This window comes from Phodopus roborovskii, unplaced genomic scaffold (assembly GCF_943737965.1).
Source record: "Phodopus roborovskii unplaced genomic scaffold, PHOROB, whole genome shotgun sequence".
NCBI lineage: Eukaryota > Metazoa > Chordata > Mammalia > Rodentia > Cricetidae > Phodopus > Phodopus roborovskii.
The window spans coordinates 35,137,881-35,152,227 of record NW_026126480.1 but is presented as its reverse complement, the minus strand read 5'-3'; the positions used below and the strand labels follow the sequence as shown (position 1 = coordinate 35,152,227).

At 50.8% G+C, this 14,347-nt stretch overlaps 2 protein-coding genes across 2 annotated transcripts; one reads left to right on the top strand and one right to left on the bottom strand.

The window, feature by feature from the left end:
• Positions 1-3,838: 3,838 nt before the first annotated feature.
• On the top strand, positions 3,839-9,149 carry Il27 (interleukin 27). The gene is made up of 5 exons (XM_051192118.1): positions 3,839-3,963; positions 5,414-5,618; positions 5,703-5,801; positions 6,927-7,085; positions 8,597-9,149. The coding sequence occupies exons 1-5, from the start codon at positions 3,839-3,841 to the stop codon at positions 8,843-8,845; spliced, it is 837 nt and encodes a 278-aa protein (XP_051048075.1). The 3' UTR covers positions 8,846-9,149.
• On the bottom strand, positions 9,018-13,547 carry Apobr (apolipoprotein B receptor). The gene is made up of 4 exons (XM_051192962.1): positions 13,068-13,547; positions 10,296-12,803; positions 9,948-10,210; positions 9,018-9,862 (listed from the first exon to the last, which is right to left on the bottom strand). Exons 1-4 carry the CDS (start codon positions 13,122-13,124, stop codon positions 9,793-9,795), a joined length of 2,898 nt encoding a protein of 965 aa, XP_051048919.1. The 5' UTR covers positions 13,125-13,547; the 3' UTR covers positions 9,018-9,792.
• Between the last annotated feature and the right edge of the window lie 800 nt (positions 13,548-14,347).

Here is a 14,347-nt window from a genome sequence, read left to right as displayed (position 1 = left end):
AAACATGTTGTCATAGAACCAACAACCTTGGAGGGCAAGAGGTGAAGCCTTCATTTTTCCCTGTAAAAGGGCAGGTCTGTTTAGGTGCAAGATGGTAGGCAGGAGAGAGCTGGAGAATGAAGTCCCTTGCTCATTCTGTGAGTGAACACTGTAGGGTTTCTCCTGGAGGACTCTCAATGGTAGAGTGTGCTTAGCATACTCAAGGTCCTGGGAGAAAAAAAATAATTTTATCTAGGCATAGTGACAGGTGCCTAGAACCCCAAAACTTGGGAGGCTAAAACAGAAGGATGGAAAGTTCCAAGCTGGGCTGTATGGCAAAATCCTTTATTTATTTATTTTAAACTATGTGTGATGGGGGAGGGGACAGCAGAGCCTGGGATAATGGTACCTTTAAGTAGAGGCTAATCACTGTGAGTTCTAGGCCAACTTGATCTACACAGTATGCTCCAGGCCAGTCTGTGCTACACAGTGAGATGCTGTCTGAAAAGAGGGAGGGAGCTGAGGAGGTGGCTCAGCAGTTAGGGGTGCTTATGATTTTTCAGAGGACCTCAGTTCAGCTTCCAGCACCTGTGTTAGTACAATTAATTGCCTGTAACTCTGGTTCCAGGGGATAGAATATCTTCAATTTCTGTTGATACCCACAAGCTGTACACAAACTCAATATAGACACACACATATACGTATAATTGAAAATAAAACAGATGTTTAAAAACAAAAAACAAAGCAAAGCCCCCAGGTGGAGTGTGGCCTGACACAGCCACATCCACCTTCCTGCTGGAAGGAACAAGAGCTGTGCAACCATCAGAGGCTCTCCACCTGGGCTCAGAAGCCACCATGTGAGGGTCAACTCCAGGCCTCCCTACCTTCCTCACAGGCCACCTTGGTGGCACCATGGGGCTAGTTCTCAGCTTTGGCACTGACATCACATAACCGAGGGATTCCCCAGTACAGCACAAGTTGGAAACACTGGAGCCGAGTTCTGGTCTCTGTTCTGTTACTGCTCTCCATGTGCCTCCAGTAAGACTTTCCTTCCCATGGCTCTGCTGAAATCAGTAAATGCTGACCCCAAGCTCAGGGTTCCCCCAGGCTCTGGAGAGCACACAGGGTGTGGGAAAGAACTAGAAACTTGGCAGATAGTCCTTTCACTCTTGCTCTAGGTTTTAATTTCTCTATGTAGTGTCAGTGGCTGACTTTGAAACTAGCTATCAAGTCTCAATGAGGAAACCAAGATTGGCAAGTCACACACTAGAAGCCACACCCCTGGTTTCCTAGTTTCCATTTCTCACCTCTCACCACATCCCTTCCATTTCCTGCTCGCTCCAACATAAGCCACAGCACTTGGGACACTGAAGCAGGAGAGTTCAAGTTTGAGGCCAGCCTGGGCTACATAATGAGACTTCATCTTTTTTTTTTTTTTTTTTTTTTTGTAAGTTTTTAGTATGTTTTTAAGACAGGGTTTCTCTTTTGTAGCCTTGGCTGTCCTTGCAGACTAGATCAACTTCATAGAAATCTGGCTGCCTCTGTTCTCCAGTACTGTGATTAAATGTGTGTGCCTCCGTGCTTGGCTTACAAAACCAAGATATCAACAGATGATAGATAGATAGATAGATAGATAGATAGATAGATAGATAGATAGATTGTCAAAGCTCAAAAATAAAGCATGGAGGACTAGCAAGATGGCTAGCTTTGTCATACAAGCCTGAGGATCTAGAATGGATCCCTAAAACCTGATTAATGGTGGAAAAAGATAACTGACTCCACAGTTTTCCTCTGACTTTCACATGTGTATTTTGACACACACACACACACACACACACACACACACACACACACACACGATAAAAAAATTAATGATGATAATTAATAACAACAATAAAGCAGGGAAAGGATAGAAAATGCAGATGGATGGTTTTGGTTGGGTTTCGAGGAGAATTGTGTAACTCCCACCGGAGGGAGATTTTACTTATTGTGTGGGTCATGGAAGAAGGTGAGGCAGGAGGTATATCGGGAACCTGTCAGATATCTGAAGAAAGGTAGGAGAGCAGCAAGTGCAAAGGCCCTGAGGACCTGATGTTCTAAAAGCAACAAGGAGGCTAATGTGGCAGAAGCATGTACATGAGCGTAGAGTAAGCAAAGATGCACTTGAGACAAGATTTGTATTAGGAAGGGATGAGCCATGACCCCAGGAAAACCAAAAGGGAGTAGTAGGTCCAGGGCTCTGGCACTCTGATGGGTGAGGATGCTTCCAAATGACGATCAGGGGAAGTGATGAAGGCCAGATGACTGGTAGGGAAGGTCAGGGGTCCGCAAGGCTGTAACCAGACAGAAGGTTTACTCATGAGTGGGACAGACGGTGGGAAGGGCAGTGGACTGAACTGAGAGTGGACCGAGGACTGTGGTCGGGAGTGGAGTGCTGTGCACAAGACCAGACCAACCTCTGTCTTTATCAGCCTCCAGTTGTCCCCCCTACCCCACATCAGAAGTGGGCGGAGGAGCTACTGCTCCTGGGGGCATGACAGCAGAAACCTGACTGGACCAGAGTGCTCTGGTCCAGATTCCCTTTCCTTCCCTGCAGCTCTCTAAAAGCTTCCATGCCTTGGTATCTCCCTGGCACTCTGTCTCAGGCACCCTTAGCTGGGCAGTGCTCAGGCAGAGTGAGGAGGTAGGGTACCCGAAGGGGAAGCCCCTTTGGTTTCTGTCTCACAGCAGGAACCCAGTAGGGAAACCCCACAAGTCCCAAAAGGAAAGTGGGAGTTTGGGGAAGACCAAGAAACCCCCATGTTCTCTCAGAAGATGGGAAATCAAGGGTGTGGCTGAGAGCAGGATTGTGCTAGAAGGGACACCGTAGTCAGTCTCCATCCCTGACTGTGATCTTCATGGTTCTGAAACATTGGGTGGTGGTGGCTGAGGCTGGAATCTCATACAGCCCAAGCTGGCCACAGGCTCCACCTCAGTTCTGGTCATTGGCTAAGGTCTTACTCTAGCCTAAGCTTGCACCTCACCTGAGTCATAGCCTCAGTCAGAGGCTGCACAACTCGGCTACCAATGAAGCCCTAAGTCTAACACTGACCAGCCACAAGCAGAGGGTTCACTGATAGCTCTGGCCCCAAACACAGAGCACACACACTGGCCCTAGATGAGGCACTGAGTTCAGCCCTAGACCAAGTTCTGACCCTTGATATGGACTGAGCCCTAAGCCTATGTAACTCTGTCTATAGACTGAGCCATTGTCTGAATAAAGCTGAACATGGTACTATGGCCTCAAGATGGGTCTTCTTCAGCCCTAACACTTGGTCACAGACACCTGAATGCCAGCTCTCAAGTGCGTCAAACTAGTCCCTGCCAGCACCATACAGACTCATTCCTCACTATGGAGCTATGACTTCCCGCACACACTTCAGCCATCTGGTAAACCAAATGAGGGTATGGATGAGTCAACCCCACCAAGTCCCCTCTTTTGGGTAATTCCCTTACCTGGCCATCTGTCATTCACGGGACAATGGACTGGCCATGGCCCTTGGATGCTAGTGACAGTAGAGAACTTTGAGGAGGTTGGGTCTTTTGGGTCCCACCAGTGGACAGAACTATGTGAATGGACAGAGCCCCAGAGGCGGGGAGCTGAGGAAAGGGCCAGACCTGGGAGCCCAACAGTGGGTCTGGAGCTCAGATGGGCTGAAACCCTAGCTTCCCGCCACCCCCATGCTTCCCCCTCTGGGAAGGGAAATTACATTTCCCCATTTTAGAAGGGAAGACTTTGTGAGCACAAAGCTGAAAGTACAAGCAGGACAGAAAGTGAAACTGGGTGCAGCCCCCAGTATAAGACCCCCCTACCCAGGAGATGGCTGCACACAGAGGCTGGGCCCTGACATGGGCCAGGCGACAGGAGGCCTTGGCTGGCGTGAGTTGGAAGCTGGGACTGGGAGAAGGGTGGGAGGTTTGGTGGAGCCTTCGAGAGTTTAACAGGTAGGGTCGGGGTAGCGGACTGAGGGGCAACACATGGGTAAGCTGATGGTCATGGCTGGCTGACCATGCAATGAGACTGGTGGAAGTGAGCAGGGACCAGAGCAGGGGAATTAAGGTTTTACCCAGGCTGGGCGAGTGATGGGACTGCTTGGCTGAGATGTGTAAGGAGAACTGGTTAAGCTATCTGGCTAGGAGTAGACAAATGAAGATGGGATGAGAACTGAGGACAGTCAGAGGAACAGCATTGGGGGGGGAGGTTGGTAATGGGGATCAAGGAAGCAGCCCCTCTGAAGCTCAGAAAGTTGTCCAGTCTGCAGCTGGTAACTGAGAACTAGGAACAGAACTGTAGGAAGAGACACAAGTGGCAGGACTAGGTAAGACCAAGAGCTGGAAGGTGAGGGCAGGGTTCCCTACAAAGGGGTCTTGGAGTGTCCAGAACTTAGAGAAGTGGTAGGTAGGTATGACTTAGCACAGCTCTGTTACCGTCCTAAAGCTAGGAAGAATTCTGTTTTGCTTTAGTCTCTAGGGTGCTAGAGAGTCAGAATGGTTCCAAAGCCAAGAAGCCTGAATGCCAAAGATCGCAGGCACTGCCTACCTACCAAGGGCACTTAGAGGCAGGTTAGAGATTATGACTGGACAGAGAAAGGGCTTGGAGAGGAGCAGAAGTGGGGGTGGATTTGGGGATGGTTTGGGTTTGGGTTTAGAGAGGAATTGCTTAACTCCCGATTGAGAGAGAAACTTCTGAAGTCTGCCCTCTTCCCAGAGCCCCTGCTTCCCTCTTGGGGACCTAGGACACAGAGGTAAGGAGTGACCTGCTCAAGGGAGAACTAGGAAGCTAGCCTCCTCCCTCTCATCTGTGCCACCCCACCCCATGTCCCTCCCAGTACACGTTGCTGATTTGCCCCAGAAGGGCTCCAGTGCACCTTGGCCTTACCATATTCCATCTGGGTCCCTGGAATAGAGCCACTGGCTTTGCCTGGTCTCCCCCACAGCCCTTGGCCAGTTCAAAGCACCAGAGCAGCCTGGATGAGCCCAAGGAATCTTTGCAGAACAGTGTCACCACTTCTGGGGAGGTGGCTGCTTCATCTGAATTCCCTGGCCGGGGGGGGGGGGGGGGGGGGGAGAGGCTGTGTTTGGGCTGATCTGGAATCCAGCCTGCCTCCCTGTCCCTCTCACTATTTATCTTTGGCTAGTCACTTTACCCAATCTCAGGATCCTTTTCCCCTGCAAAATAGAGAAAGTTCCAGCATGTAGTCATGCAGGCGATTGACCCAGGGAATTAGTGGGGGTGTATGTATCAAGATCCCACCTTTGTCTTCTTACAACAGTGGCACTTGTGCAGAGATGGCACAGGGCAACCTCTATGGTCCAAATGGTGGTTCTGAGGGGGCAGCTTGAAGACACCAGTCAAAGAGATTCAGTGCTCGTATGGATTCGTTCTCTTCTCCAGGCTTCTCCAGGCCTTTATCTTGTCCCCTTTCCTCCTCTCTCCAGGGCTCAGCCTGCTGTTGCTACCCTTGCTTCTGGTACAAGCTGGTGCCTGGGGGTTCCCAACAGGCCCCCTGAGCCTGCAGGAGCTACGCAGGGAATTCACAGTGAGCCTGTACCTTGCCAGGAAGCTGCTCTCTGAGGCTCAGGGCTACGTCCACAACTTTGTGAGTCTCCCTAATGCAGTCGGGTCTGGAGGTGGGGACACTCCCAAGTCTCACTGGGTCCCACTAACAGAACTTACCCTTCAGGCTGAATCTCGACTGCCAGGAGTGAGCCTGGACCTTCTACCCCTGGGGCACCATCTCCCCAATGTTTCCCTGACCTTCCAGGCATGGCGTCACCTCTCTGTGAGTGAAGGGCGAGGAGTGGGGAGATGGTAAATGGACAAGGGCTTGAGTAAACATGGATCTGCAGGTTTATGTGGTCAATATGCCTCTGTATATAGAGGTGAAGCTGGAAGCTGAGGATAGAGGCACACATCTATAATCCTAGTACTTGGGAGGCAAAGACTTCCATTTGAGAGAGAGATAGAAGAGGAACAAAGAGACATGTGAAGCATACAGAATTTGAAAATGGGAGCAGGAAGATAATGAGAATGACTGGTGGGAGAAGAGGTGGGGTTGGGATTGTAGTGGTATTGGGAATGGAGGTAGCTGTGGGAAAGAGATGATGGGCTGGTCACTGGGATAGGAGCTGGGGGTCAGGTCAGAGCTAAGAAGACTGTTGTGGATGTGGGTGAAACCTAGGCTGGGGATGGAAGAAGTGGGTGGAATGGGCAGACAATGAATCTGAGACTGCAGAGGGAGTTGGGTTAGGAGTGGGAAAGAGCTAGGAAAGTAGGTAGAGATGTTGGAAACAGGATGTGATTTACAGGATAGACAGAGTGGCAAAGGAAGGAGTGGATTGAGGCTGTGGATGGAGGGAGCTGAGTTGAAGCTAGAGAAGAGTATGGGCTAAGAAGGAGATGGGAATGAGCTCAAAGCAATGGTGAAGGAACACAAGAATCAATTCAAGATGCAGCAAGATGTCTCAGTAGATAAAGGAGTTGCTGTCAAGTCTAATAACCCGAGTTCAATCCCCGGGACCCACATGGTGGAAGGAGATAACCAATTCCAACAAGTTGTCCTCTGACTTCCATTGGCATGTTCACACATACACACATGCTATAAACAAACACAATGTAATAATTATGTTTTGTTGTTTTGCTTTGTTTTGTTTTTGAGACAGGGTGTCACTATTTGCTCTGGCTGTCTTGGAACTCACTATGTAGACCATGCTGGCCTCAAACTCATATATCTACCTGCCTCTGCCTCCCAAGTGCTGGGATTAAAGGCGTGTGCCAACATAATAGATTTTTTAAAGAGTACATTTGAGGATGAAATGAAAGCTGGAATTAAAAGAGACCCGCATAAAGATGGAGCTGGGTCTGGTGTTCTGCAGGCATCTCTTGACCATTCTCTTCCCTTCAATAGGACCCAGAGAGGCTCTGCTTCCTTTCCACCACACTTAGGCCCTTCCCTGCCCTGCTGGAAGGGCTGGGAAGCCAGGGGATCTGGACCAGCACAGAGAGGGTGCAGCTGTGGGCCATGAGACTGGATCTCCGGGACCTGCACAGGCACTTCCGCTTCCAGGTAGAGTGCCCACTACACCCTTGGTCCTCAGGGATCTACAAGCAAAGTGGGCTCCCTGGCTCTCTTTTTAAACACCCATGAGAACCAGGCTGAGGAAGCCTAATGAGACAGTCCAGATCTTGTGTGTGAGTAGTGGCATCAGAGTCTGCCTCTACCCCAAAGTCTCTGACTTTTCTTGAACTCCAAGGAAAGAAGAATCCAGGGTCACCTGGGACAGACTCTGTCATCATCGGGCCCAATATCTGTTTTCTTCTTCCTGAAATTCTGACATCACTCAGATTCTCCTAGACATTTCAGAGGGCAATAGAAATTTTACCGTAATGAAAGGAGAATAGAAAATGCAAGCAAGAGTGGGAAGTAATTATGTCACACCCGTTGACCCTGAAAAAAATTTCTTAATAACAGAGAGGGATTTCCTGAGCAGCGACCCCCAGGGCAACCCAGGGGATTAACCCCAACCTGTTTGTAGTGCTTTGCTCTACCATAGCCATTTTTTTTAATTAAAAAAAAAATTAGGTAAGGGGCCTGGAGAGATGGCTCAGTGGTTAACAGCATTGGCCACTCTTCCAAAGGACCTGGGTCCAACTCTCAGCACTTACACCACAGCTCACAGCCATTAGTTCCAGGGGATCTGATGCCTTCTCTGTACTCCTTGGCACCAGGCATGTAGGTGGTGCACAGACATACATGCAGGGAAAATAGCCATACACATAAAATAAATGTAAAAGTTGTCTTTTGTTTTTTTTTTTTTTTTTAAATCTAGTAAGCCAAATATAGTGATGTATTCCTGTGGTCCCAAACACTTGACAGGCTGAGGCAGGAGGATTGTGAATTCAAGGCCATGCTAGAGTTACATAGGAAGATTCTACAAAAACAAACAAACACAAAAAACAAAGGGCTGGAGAGATGGCACAGCAATTGAGAGCACTTGCTGTCCTTGCAGAGGATAAATGCCCACAAGCATCCACCATGCCCGTTTCAGGACATCTAGCACCCTCCTCTGGCCTCCAAGAACAGCAGTCACGCAGGCAATGCACATACACACATGCAGGCAAAATGCTCATACATATAAAACAAAAATAAGTAGAGCATTAAAAATGTAAAACAAAATTTTGACTGGAGAGATAACTCAGCAGTTAAGAGCACTGTTTACTCTTGCAAAGGACCCTAGTTTGAGTCCCAGCATCCACATGGTGGCTCACAACCATCCTGAACTCCAGTTCCAGGAGACCTGATGCCTCTTTTCATCTCCTCAAGCACTACACACATGTATCACACACATATATACTCAGGTACACATAAAAACAAATCTAAATAATCTTAAAGGAAAAGGAAACAATGCCAGACTCAGACAAGACATGAGACGCTGACACCAGAGGTCTGAGGTAGAGACTGTCCAGAGCAATCATGGCCTGTGGTCCCAGATGTCATCAGGAGGTAATGGGCAACAGAAGGAATGAAAACTCCAGTTCTCGATGTGACACTGTATGACCCAGGGGTCTTCCTCACAGGTGCTGGCTGCAGGATTTAACTGCTCTGAGGAGGAGGAAGAAGAGGAAGAGGAAGAGGAAGTAGTAGGGAAGGAGCTGCTCCTAGGGGCTCTGGATGGCCCCAAGCAGGTGTCATCCCAGGTGTCCTGGCCCCAGCTGCTCTATACCTACCAGCTCCTACACTCCTTGGAGCTGTTCCTATCTCGATCTGTTCGGGACCTGCTGCTGCTGACCATGCCCCAGCACCCAGATCCAGCTTGGGGTTCCTAACACCTAGCTTCCAGCCTTATGAAGTGACCTTTAAGCTCCCTTCCCACACCCACTATGACTCTAAGGCTGGAGCCTGGCCGGCAGTACAGGACAGTCTCTAGCCCATTTGCCTTAGACCAGGCAGGGCTTCACTAGTCCCCAGCCCTGACCCAATAACTTAAAAGCCCAACAGTCCTCACCACATATTTATTTCTTGAATATTTATTTATTTTTAGGAAATGACAGTTTATTTATTGTTTCATTCTTGAGTTAGGCCACCATGCTGGGTGCCTAATAAAGCCCTCTGGCCCACCTTGTACCTCCACATCTTCTCAGGAGTGTCTGACACCCAACAAGCAGGACAGCTTGGGAACAGTCGGAAGCCTCCGCCTACCCAGAACCTCTCTGCACTCCTGTATTCTTGGAGTTCCTGCAACGTTCCCCAACTCTGGCCTGGAGGTTACCATAACAACCTGCAGAGTTGTGATGTTGAGCTATTATTTTGGAAAATCAAAGCAACTGGTCTCCTGTCCATGGCCACTGGCTCCAGGCAGTCCTCTTTCAGCCCCTTGAATTTCTTTCCTTCAGGCTGGTTTCCACCTGAGATGTGTTATCTTACACAACTCTCTGTGGGGCTCTAGTAGGATGGGTATTTGGGGAGGGTGATCATACAGGGAAGCTTTGGGGGAGAAGAGTCTCCCCATCCCTGTCTTCCTTGTAGTCTCCTGAGTAGCCAAGTCAGACGGGAAAGTGGCCAGGGCAGGGACCCATGACAGATGTCAGTGGGGCAGGTGTTCCACCAATGTACACTAGGAAATCAGGCTCCTTGGATTCAAGGTCTTCATGAACATCTGGTGTAGCTGAGGCCAGGAAAGTGAAAAAGATGTGTTCCAGTAGGATGACCAGAGTCCAGCAGAGCATTCTTACCCTCCCTTAGGAGGTCTGTCTTGCAAGGGCTGTAGGCCCTGTCACTGTGGTTTTGGCCGGCTCAGTCGGGCTTGAAGCTCCTGCATCATGCCAGGATGGGCAAAGCCAAACCTGTGGAAGGAACAGAGCCATGGGAGCTGGATCCCAGGTGCCCACAGCCTCCTCACCATCCCAAGTGTAGTGCCCCTGTGCCTACCCTTGTCCCAGCACTTTTCTCCTGGCTGGCATTGGAGTCCCTTCAGGCTTTGTGGTACTTAGCTCTGAGGTTTCCTCCGGCTGAAGAGGTGACTGCTCAGGGAACAGCGCCTCCTGGGGTTGGGGACTGGGAGGGTCATACTGTGGCTCAGGAGCAGAGATTCGACGCAGGGAGGGCCTTGAGCGCCGCTGTGAGGAATTTCGTGAGAGAAGCACACGACTTCGAGGGACAGAGACATCCAGGAGGGACCCAGGGAGCGGGGCCTGCAGAGCAAGGGACACAGAGGACTGTGGAGAGCTGATCTCCTGATTTTGTTTGTCCCTGTTGGGGCCCTGCTGGAGCTCTCACCTCATTCCAGCTGCTGTGTACCTCCCCTGGGGCACTTGCTGTGGCCTCAGACGATTCAGAGAAGCCAGGCACAGCTAGTGTGGGGATTTGCTGTATCTGCTGCTTCTCCTGGCCTGAGGTGTCCCCCAGACCTTCTGGATCACTCTGGACCTCTGTCCTCTGTGCTTCTCCCACGGCAGCCTCCACACCGTATAGCTTTTGTGTCTCTCCCTCAGAGTTGCGGGCCTTCCTCCCTCTTGATGGCTCTCTCCCAGCCTCTTCTTCCAACAGCATCTGATCTCCTAGGGTCCCCTTGGTCTCCGTGATGGTTATAGATCCCTCAACTCTCTCTGCCTGAGAGCCTAAAGTCACACCATCCATTCCCCTCATTCCTTCTGCCTTTACAGATGTCTTCATCTCCTCCTGATCTCCCTCTCCAGTCCCACCAATTTCTTGGACATCATAACCAGTCATCTTCTCTTCTGCTGAGCCCTCTGAGCCAATTTCCTGCCCACTTTGCTTCTCTGTAGCCTCTTCCAACTCAGTGCCTCCCTCAGTCTCCTCTCTGCCTTTGGAATGCAAGGCTCTCCCAAACTCCCTCTCTGGAGCCATCCCAGTTTCCCATTCAGGACCTTCCTCGGCCCTCACAGTCCTGATACTCATGATAATCTCAGCAGCCGAAGGACTGGTCTGCGTATCTTCATTGTCCTGCCGGCTTAGTGCCACCTCCTCCAGCCTTCTCTTCCTGCACATTCTGTTTGCCTCCCAAGGCACTGCAGCCTCCCCCTCATCAGCCTTGTTTTCTGTGGGTTCAGAATCTCCCCTTGAGGGGCCTGTTCCTGTCTCCGCTCCTTGGCTTCCCTCCAGCTGCTGGTTCAGTGCTGTGGAGACCAGTCCCACCTCCGCTCTCCACCCTGGGACCTCTGGCTGTTGGGATTCCTGGCCTCCTTCAGCCGGGACCTCCATTGCCTGCCCTGTTGCAATCTCTTCCTCGGCTGCTTCTTCGGCATCTGCTTTTATCTCCTGGATATTTGTGCTGTCCACATCAATTCTCCTGTTTCCCCTGGCTTCTAGTTCAGGACCTGCAAATCCCACAATCTTGGGACAGTCCTTCAAGCTTAGCGTTCCCTCTGGGCTCAGGTCTAGAGCACTGCTGGTCTCTTTCTGATCCTTCTGTCCTTCCTCTAGCTGTTTAGTCAAGATCTGGGAACCTCTCATCAGCTCAGGGTCCTGTCCTTCCGTGACCTTTAATCTCAATACCTCTTGTCTCATCTGAGCTGTCTCACTCTTCTCTCCCATAAACAATTCCTCAGGTCTAGCTTCTGCTGATCCTTCCAAGTCAGGCTCACCTTTGGCCTCGTTGTCAAGGACTAGCACAGCCTCTGTGGCCCCACAGCTCCTTTTCTCCCTGGGGGACTCTTCTGCCTGACCCTCCTCTTCCAGACTCACCCTCTTATCCCCAGTGGCTAAGTCTTGCCTTTCCTCATCCTCAAAGCTGCCCCGTGTCTCCTGGTCTCCCACTGCCTCCTCCCCTGCTATCTGACCTTCAGTCATTTCTTTGGTTCTCTCTGTCTCCAGGATCTGGGTCTGAAGTCTAACGTCAGCCTCTTTCTTCTCATTGATCTCATCCTGCTGGTCTCCCTTGCAAGCCTCTCCTAGCACCCAGACTCTCCCAGTAGCTTCTGGGATGCTTTCTTCTGGATCTGGCCCATATTCTGTGTCCTGAATGCCTAGGCTATCAGCCTCCTCCGCGCCTGAGGCTGTCCAGGCCTCTCTACCCAGCATGGCCCAGTCCTCAAATTCTGCCCCTGGGTTTTGTGTCCCCTGCGCCCATGCACTTTGGCCACCCCTTGCCAGGACCGTCCTCTCTTCTTCCTTCTCAGCCCCTTTGGCCCCAAACCCCTCAGTTTCTATAACTACCTCTGAGGCCACCCAGTCTGTCTCTTGGCTGTCTGTTACATTCTGCCTGTCAGTATCAGCATCACTGCCCTCAGGCTCCCTGTGCCAGGCTGACTGTGACTCCACCCCCCTGGCCATCTCTGGCTTTGCTGCTCTGACCACCTCCTCTTTTCCTTCCTTCTGTTCACAGGTTCCCAATGGCTCCCCACTGCTCACCTCCTGCTCACCATGCTCCCAGGTCTCCTGGGCCTTATTACTGCTCCTGTCTCTGTGAGTCCCAGGCCCTGCCTCAGGCTTCAGTGGAGCACTTGGCTCCTGGCCCTTGGCACCCTCAGCTGCCTTCCTGAACCCAGTGTCCTGCCTTTCTGCTTGGGGCCTCGGGGAGCTATCTGCTCTCCACCCCCAGACCTGTTCACCAGCTAAACTTCCTTCTTGGCATCTTATGATCTCTCTAGGTGCTCCTACCCCTTTGCTCTGGTCACTTCTAAATCCCTGCAGTGCCTCCTGGACTTCCTCCTCTATAACCTTCCCTGCAGCCACTTCCCCCAGTTCCTCAGCTGCCGGTGTCTCCCTCTCTACTGTGGGGACTGTATCTCCTATGAGGTAGGACACAAAAGCACTGAAGGAATCCTAGAAGAGAAGAAAGCAGAGTGAAGACATTTGGGGGAAGTCTAGCCCTTTCCCTAGGGGCACTACTCCAAAAAAAACCCAGGTAAGAAATCTGGGATTGGAAATCTTTGTAAGGACCAAACTAGGGCCTAGCCTGGAGTACATGGGCTAGGAGTCTGGCTGACTGCAGGAAACAGACCCCAAGCCTGAGGAGAGACTCTAAGGGAGGAAGGTGACACCCCAGGGAATGGCTGAATGCCTCAGGCATCTCTTTGCCCCTCTCACCAGTGCCCCCCTCAAGGCCTGATGGAGCCCAGGGAGGCGAAGCCGGAGAAAATCCATCCTGTAGGTCTCTGTGTGTCCAGAAAGCTCACAATGACCATCCGTCCCCACCCACTATGGCAAGCCAGTCCTCCCCAGCACCCAAGACACTTCCTCTTCCCCTGTCCCTCCCTGACGTATCTCCACCCCAGGCCCTGTGCACCTCCCCCACACTCATGGATTACTTCATGACAGGCAGGGAAATGGCTGTACTGTGTCCAGGTGATTCAGGCTCAGGTGCACATCTGGAACTAAAGGGCAGATGATCAAGTTAGGAAGAAAAAAAAACAGGAGTCTCTGAATTGGGGAAGGGGGAGGGGGCATGTGGCAAGGCCAGCCAAGTGACTCAGGTCTTACATTCACACCTCAGCCATTGCCGTCTCCTCCAAGCCACAGCCTTCAGTGAGAGGAAGCTAGGGTTTGTGGTTCCTGATTTATCTAGGCTGAAGCAGTAGGGGTGAGGGTAAGGCTGGCGGGAGCTCTGGCTTCCCACTCCCATGCCATTAGCACGCCTCTGAGGGGATGGAAAGCCTGGATTGCTGCCTCCTATGCCCCTGTCCTCCTCCCCTGCGGTTACTCTTGTACTGAGGCTGTTTGTCACTCACAGCCTTCTGTGAGTTCCTTGAGAACAGAGGCTGCAGAATTTCTAGAGCCCTGCATGGGTAGTAGGATCCCTTTTGTCATTGGTTGAGTGATCTAGGAAGAACACCATAGCAAGGCATATTTCAAACAGTACTCTTAATGACCGGTGGTTGAAAAGAGCTGGTAGAAGTGGGCACAGGCTACTAGAAGCCACAACAGAGGAACGTGCTTGATGAAGGATGATCAAGACGCTGCCCTACCACCAAGAGGAAGGTAAGGAAGGACTTTATTTGGGACTGTGTGATTGTGATGCGATGTATTCCAACTGCTCTTCCAGCCTCTATTTCCTAATTCCAATGAGGACAACTGGCTGACATCACAGAACAGGAAAAATTCTTGCTCAGTGAACTCAGCACCTCTGCTCTATTTCTTACTGCTGTGTCTCTAAATTCACCTATAGGTCGAATGCAGGATTAACACTGGAGGAAGGGGACCTTGGTTTTCTCATTTGTAAAACCAGGGGTTGTACTACTTTCGTGATATTTGTTGGTTGTAGGATAATATGGCAAAGGGAATTTCTTAACGCCTTGAATGTTGCCACAGTTAATTCATGGAAACCTGTTTGGTGGGTGTTATCTTTTCACTTTCTAGGCAATTGTTCT